General features: G+C 42.9%; 1 protein-coding gene across 2 annotated transcripts in view; it reads right to left on the bottom strand.

Annotated features, from left to right (window-relative positions):
- Positions 1-7,143, bottom strand: part of ARID2 (AT-rich interaction domain 2) — a 101,929-nt gene that overhangs the window by 3,755 nt on the left and 91,031 nt on the right. The window contains exons 16-19 of one of the 2 annotated variants that reach the window (XM_044280378.1): positions 5,709-5,795; positions 4,325-4,470; positions 3,941-4,079; positions 2,563-2,648 (exon numbers count right to left, since the gene is read on the bottom strand). In XM_044280378.1, the coding sequence (XP_044136313.1) occupies positions 2,563-2,648; positions 3,941-4,079; positions 4,325-4,470; positions 5,709-5,795 (458 nt within the window). The remainder of the gene's footprint in view (positions 1-2,562; positions 2,649-3,940; positions 4,080-4,324; positions 4,471-5,708; positions 5,796-7,143) is intronic. The other variant, XM_044280379.1, reaches the window with a different exon arrangement.

Raw genomic sequence — 7,143 nt, 5'->3', positions numbered from 1 at the left:
CTGCTCTGTGCACACAACAGCATGGAGCTTATCATGGCAGCCAGGGCTTCAATAGCGTCCTGGCTGCCATGGTAACCGATCGGAGCCCTAGGCTTACACTGCTGGGGCTCCGATCGGAGGAGCAGGGGAGAGGGGATCCTGTGGCCACTGCCACCAATGATTAATACTGGGGGGGCTGCGCCACCAATGTTTTTAATGTGGGTGGCGCACTGCGCCACCAATGATTAATACTAGGGGGCTTTGGGGGGGCGCACTGCGCCACCAATGAAGTTAAATCTCTCATTAATTCATATACAGGAGACGGGAGCTGGCTGCAGAATCACATAGCCGGCTCCCGACCTCTATGAGCGGTAGCTGCGATCCGCGGCACCTGAGGGGTTAACTACCGCAGATCGCAGCTACCGCTCATAGAGGTCGGGAGCCGGCTATGTGATCCTGCAGCTCCCGCCTCCTGTTCAATTTGAATGAATGAGAGATTTCTCTTCATTGGTGGCGCAGTGGCCATAACCCCTCCCCTTCTCTTGTTCCCTGTCCTCCCATTGGCTGCAGCGGCAGCAGCAGCACAGGGGGAGCGAGACACTGCTTCCTTCTCCCCTGTGCTGCTGCTGAGGGAACACGGAGTGCGCTGAGAGCAGCGCGATCTGTGTTCCCAATACGTTATCGGAATATCGGCAAAATAGATGCCGATAACAGTCAAAATCCTCAATATCGGCCGATATCATCGGTAAAACAGATAATCAGTCGATCCCTAATTTGTACTAATTCATCCATTTACTCCCCTTTATGGGGACTTGTCTCTACCTAGGACTAATTTAGGGTCAGACAGGGCAGGCACAATGACAGGGAGATCCCACCATCAGGGATTGTCCCTGTGCAGAGGCCTAGTTAGGGCGGGCATAGGAAGAGTTCCTTTCTCTCCCCTGTCTCTGGTAATTTATCTGGACCTCCGATTCTTGTCCCTGTCACTACCCTAACCAATTGCATCTTTATCCTGATATCAACACATTCCACTATTGGGTGTTTTTGGTGGATGCCACACGACCATTTGTTTGTGGGCTATATTATTGCCCTTGTGTATTTTTTGTTCGTCCAAAATTATAGGGTGTTCTTTTATCCGATGTAGATTAAAAGTTAAGTCTTAAGGGTCCTTAATTTTCCTTGAGTTATGTTTATACTTTCATTATAAGGATACCAGAACTATCTTTTTCTTCATCTGTACCCAGTGATTTGTTTTCATACCGATGACCTATCCTCAGTGTCGGTCATCAATATGAGATCTGTGGGGGTCCGAATCCCCCTGGCCGATCGTCTGTTTGAAGATGCTACAGTGCTCCAGTGAGGGCCAAGGGCTCCTCATAGCTTACAAAGCACCAAAATGGGACTGAGCTGAGCCTAGACCAGGCATGCTCCACCTGCGCAGCTCCCAGCATGCCCAAACAGCCTACAGCTATCAGCCTACACCATGGCATTGTGGGAGTTGTAGTTTTACACCAGCTGGAGGACCACAGGTTGAGCATGCCTGGTCTAGACCATGTGTCCGATGAACGTGATGTCACCTGGCCTAGGAAGAGGCCTAAGTGCTTACTGAATGTCACAGCCTCTTCATACAGCTGATAGGAAGGAGTGCAGAGAATCATTCCCCCGTCAATCTCATATTGATGACCTATTCTGAGAGAATAGGCCATCAATATGATAATCCTAGAAAACCCCTGCAAGATTTGTAGTGTACATCAAGCAATTCCATTTCAGTAACAAAAAATAAATAAATAAATCACTGTCATTTGGCAGTAAATAGTCTTTACAGTCTATCAAAAAAAAAACAACTAGTACATGAGCAACTTAAAGTAGGGTAGAAAATGACACATTTAGAGCACGGATACAGCGAACAATGATCTTAAAGGACCTTGAAAAACAAGGGGGAAAATAACTGAAAAAAGGCAGTTTTCGCACATATCCTGCAGTAAGAGAAATGCCTCCTTCCTCTTAGCTCCCCCATCTGGCTGCCATTGTTTCCACATTTACTTTATACTATTGGTAGTTAGGAAATTACTTCCAACAAATTGGCCACACTCACTGTGTAGACAAAAATTATCCAGACTAAACCCAGTCTCCCTCATCCAAAACTTCCTGAATCACATGCACTAGAATCAGTCGGGGTTGAGAGAGGGGTGGGAAGACATGGCTGCAGCCTGAGAGAAGATCACATTTAATTTCTATATTATTTTTCACGGTCTGAAAATGTTATGTCAGACAAAACAAGAAAATAAGGAGATTATGTTAAGGTTTTGTTGGTTGTTTGCGTTTGGCTTGAGAGGCATGCTTACTCTGTGAACAATTTCAACATGCACAACCACCTTAAGAATAATCACACATTGAGCATTCACGTCTTTTTAGAATTATCAAACTGGTGCAAAGGAAAACTGGTTTAGTTGCTCATCACAAACAGATTCTCTACCTTTCAATTTCCAAAGCTCTGAAAAACGAAAGGTAGATTAGTTGTATGGACAACCAAGTCATTTTTCCTTTACATCGGTTTTGATAATTCTACCCCATTGCTCTTACTTATTGGAAGATTTTTGATTTCCGGCTTGGGACTGCTCTTCTTGTTTCAATCCGGCAAGGAGAGCCTCTCTTGAGCAATGTTTGTCCTGTAAACACACAAATTGTATAGGTCTATACTGACTAAACTAAAAATATACTACACCTAATTCAAGTAGACAAGACAAAGTGTTTCTGTATAAACTATGTTATAAGATACAAGTCCAGACAAAAATAAATAAATAGCACCTGTCAGCAGGATGAACCCTATTAAACCAGGCATGCTGCTGATTAAAATGTCTTGAGAAAAACAGCTGCAGTGTTCCTGAGAAAAACTGAGTTTTATTCTTTATTCAATTGAGTGCTTCAGTGCACAGTCAGCACTGGAAAGTTGAGGTGCACCAAGGTGCTAGGCCCTGCCCCTCGGTTCACTGAAGCACTTATTTGCATGGAGAATAAAAGCCTTTTTCTTGGGAACACCTCAACCAATTTTCACAACACATTTTGCAAAAATCAACCCTACTAGTCAGTACACCTGGTTGACCGAGATAATTAAAAATCATGGGCAAGCCCTCCAATACCTTTAGAACATAATTTTTTATTGATTACTCACCCTTTTTGTTTCCAGTATTCCTGCTGCTGCTTGTTTACAGACTGCAGCAGTGCCCCTTGCAGCCAACCACTGTGCTCAGAAGTTTAATGCTTGGAAACGAGCAGCGACAGGAAGTCTGGATCAGTGCTGGAGAAAGGTGTGAGTATAATAAATTATAAAATATAATATTTTTTCACTTTGGGCTATTGGAGGGCTTGTCAGATTTTTAATTACATCAGACAACCCCTTGAATAGGGCTGATCCTGCTGACAGGTGCTCTTTAAGGAGGGCAAAGCATGGCACATTCTTAGCTAGTGTTCTTGGTTTAAGTTCTGCAAACATCTGGACTGGGTAAAACAATATAGATCACACCATAAAAACCCCTATATAGGTAAATGGGTCATTCACTGGTGTGTATACGACAGCATCTTCCTTTTAAGGCCCGTTGACATACCTGTGTTTTGTCCACCTCCCATTGTTTTCAATGGCAGGCCATGACTATGCCAAGTAGGGACAAGTCCCTTCTTGGTGCAGTGTCCCGACAGATGCCACTGGAATCAGTTTACCTCCAATCAATGGGGCTGAACCATGAGTGGGTCAGCAGCATTCAAAGTGGAAAAAACAGCGAATTTTGCAGAGGCAAAATCTGGCATGTGAAGATAGCCTTCTCAGAGTTATTCCAGAGTGCCACCTATTTAACAGTAAGACACCCAGTCACGCAGAGGAGAAGGCACTTTTTCATCTGCTGTCTTGGTCATTACAAAAACCATGCACAATGCAATGATTTAGCGCTGCCATACAGTAACTTACCTGTAAGTGAGTAATAAAAGAAAACCTCTGCCTCTGAAAGGGTTCACAGCCTTCCCATAGGCACTGCCCAGGATACACATCTTTACCGCCATGCTCTGTTGCTGCATGGTAGAACACTTGGGACGGAGTTTCAAACCACCTTAACAAAAAATAAAAATAAAAATGTATATATTTTTTTTTTTAGCTAAACCCTAAAAACATGAACAATACATGTTTATCCACTAGGGGAGAGGGAGACAAAATGCTTGCAGAAACCTAGTTTCTCCCAGTGTCTGAATTCTGTGTGTCTGCCCCTACACATGAGATTGGCACGGGAGCCACCAACATTGAACATGTGTATGGGCAGCTTCAATGAACATTTGCCTCATTTCAGCAGCCACTTACCTCTTGCAGGACTGCCACAGGCACATGAAGTTTTGTCCTGGTTTCTTTGCTTGTTCTGCAGGGTGACCCGTTGTCATAGTTGGGGGCTGAGAACCAACTAAGTGGCCTTGAACTTGTAATGCTGGCAGTGCTGTTACCGGCGTAGTCTGAGGATTGGAAAATATTAACACTGGTGTCAAGTAATTGTCCTTTTCATTACATCTGTCTAAGGCATAAAACACACCTAATGCATTTTCTGAGCAGAAACGCTTGCCATAGGTAATCACTTCTGGTACAAAATCACTTGTAGACCATTATGTGACATTCAGTATGTTAGCTGCTTCCGATTACACAGCAATGGACACAAAACCTCCTATTTAAACTACTGCAACTGTTTCACTTACACTAAGCTTGTACAATGTTTTTTTTAATACTTTTTAGCATTCCTCATTAATACTTCATACTATTTTGCAGTACTAGTTACCATTTTCTAAATGACAAGCACCAGATAACAGCTGCCATCCATCTGTGCTACCAAATGCTGTGTGAAGGTTTATTGTACCAAACACAAGGCTACAATCATGGTTTCGGCTTTGTACTTGCCTTCCAGGATAACCTGATGGTGACCTCTGCATTTGGCATCATTGAGGCTCCAGTACGGCAAATCTATTACTGTACATGAGTAACACCGGGTTTCTAGAGAACATCACAGCTTTCTTATACAGGAGACCACTTTTTCTAATACAGTGATCCCTCAGGATAAAATATTTTCAGCATAAAATGGTCTTTTCTGAACCATCGTAAGTTGAAACCAGACTCAACATACAATGTCTCAGACTCATCCAACCAATCAAGGTCAAATAGCTGGATTAGTTACTAGTCAGCTATTCCTGACTGTTATTTGTAAGGACTTGCTTAATCTGTCTTAGTTATCTGCTTATTTTTCTTAAATCTAGATTTTTTTTTTTTCTCATCTTGAATTACATTTTTGGGCTTTGGAACCAATTACTCAACTTACAATGGTTTCAAAATGCAATGGTCGTCCTGAAACCAATTAATATTGTAACTTGAGGGACCACTGTATCTGTTCTCAAACAGAAAACGTGCACAGAGCATTATTACAAAAGGCAAGCGTTTTAGTTCAGTTATCTGTTTCTGCATGTGCATCCATTAGGTTCTGATCAGTAGACATGGACAATATCTTCCTTAAAAGCTCAGTGGTGGTGCATTGCACTATAAATCCTTTTCAGTGGGAACGCCACTCCGAAATTATGCAAAGTGCAACTTCATCCATTTTTAGAATGCTTGTCACTTCACAGATTTGTGTAGGTAAGGGTAAAAACACTCAAAAAGATCTTCTGACATGTCAGAGGAACTGAAGTGTGATCAGACTACAGAACCTTACCAAAGCTGCGTGATAGGTCTTTGTCAGGGATCCAGGGGGCAGTATTTCTATTATGGAGAGGAAGCTTATAGGCCGTGCAAGGCTCCTCTAAGAAAAAGGTACACACATTTGCAAATTACTTCTCTCTCCAAAAAAATAAATGTACTTATAGTATTACTATCAGGTGGCAAAAGAGGCTCAGCTTTTTTCTTCTTTTTTGGAAAGAGAGTTTGGGTACTACTGAGAAGTGCAACATGTCAGGTCGGGAGTGGTGACAAGTCCTTTTCAAGAGGTAGAACTGTAGTTAGATAGTAGTTCACTCATCAGAGGCACTGCCTACCTCAGTATAGCTCATCTCCAATATGGACATCAGTAGAAAGTACATTTGTATGTCATTGACGGTAAAAACAACCAGACAATATGAGCTACAAATTTAGGAGGTCATTTATGAAATCAGATATTTTAGTTTTGTTGTATAAAAAAGTCACAAGGCAATTGCAACATTTCGTGATCCTCACCACTTTTAACAATGTTCCATGATTAAGAGCTAAAAGGTGAGATTAGACCTGGATTACAGTATGGCTCATTTACTATGTGCGACTTTTGCAAAAGTCGCAACCCATACTAGGCAACAGCCCTGGTCTAACTTTACACCTAAAGGTGTAAACTGCATTACACTCTTGCCACATATATTAAGATGCACTAGTTAATTAATAATAAAGCAAATCCAGACTTAAAACTGACATAAAAAGAACTTTGCCATCATTAATCTTCAGGATTAGAAGTATGTTAGCACCATACAATCAGCTGTTATCACTGGGGAAAATCTGCCAGCTTCAATTAATTTCTCTTACATTACTGATCAATGTAAATGAAGCAACACATGGCCTCTATTGAAATCAATGGACTTAATGTGATTGTGCAAGAATGGGAAGTGGGGAGGGGGGGCCTTGGAGTTTAGGCAAATCCCCTATTTCTGCCAGACCTGTAAAGGAAAGATGCCTGACCCGCTTCCCAGCGCATGCTCATTGCTCCTTCTCCTCCAGGCCTGTGGTTCTACGCTGGGGTCCATCGATGTCAACCGCCGATTTTGGAGTGGCGATGTCAATCACCTGCTGTGGCGGTGTCCGGCTCACCTTGCATGCTGATAAATGGTCACTTGACATAAGCGGACACCATTGGCTGTGGCAATGTCAATCCGGATGTTGACATTGATGGAGCTCAGAGGAGCATCGCAGGCCTGCAGGAGGAGTGGGGAGTTGGCGCTGGGAAGCGGGTCTGGCAGAATAGGGGGGGGGGGACTAAACCTCCCCCTTCTTGCACAATCCCTTTAAAGTGGGTCGGTCATAATCATTATTTCTACAAACATGCTGGAAATATTGTTACTAGCACATCAGAACCAAAGCCACCCTCTGAGAAGCAACACCCCCTTGTTTAATCATGTCTTTACCACTGC

The sequence above is a fragment of the Bufo gargarizans genome, chromosome 2 (assembly GCF_014858855.1).
Source record: "Bufo gargarizans isolate SCDJY-AF-19 chromosome 2, ASM1485885v1, whole genome shotgun sequence".
NCBI lineage: Eukaryota > Metazoa > Chordata > Amphibia > Anura > Bufonidae > Bufo > Bufo gargarizans.
This window is presented reverse-complemented; position numbering and strand designations above follow the sequence as displayed.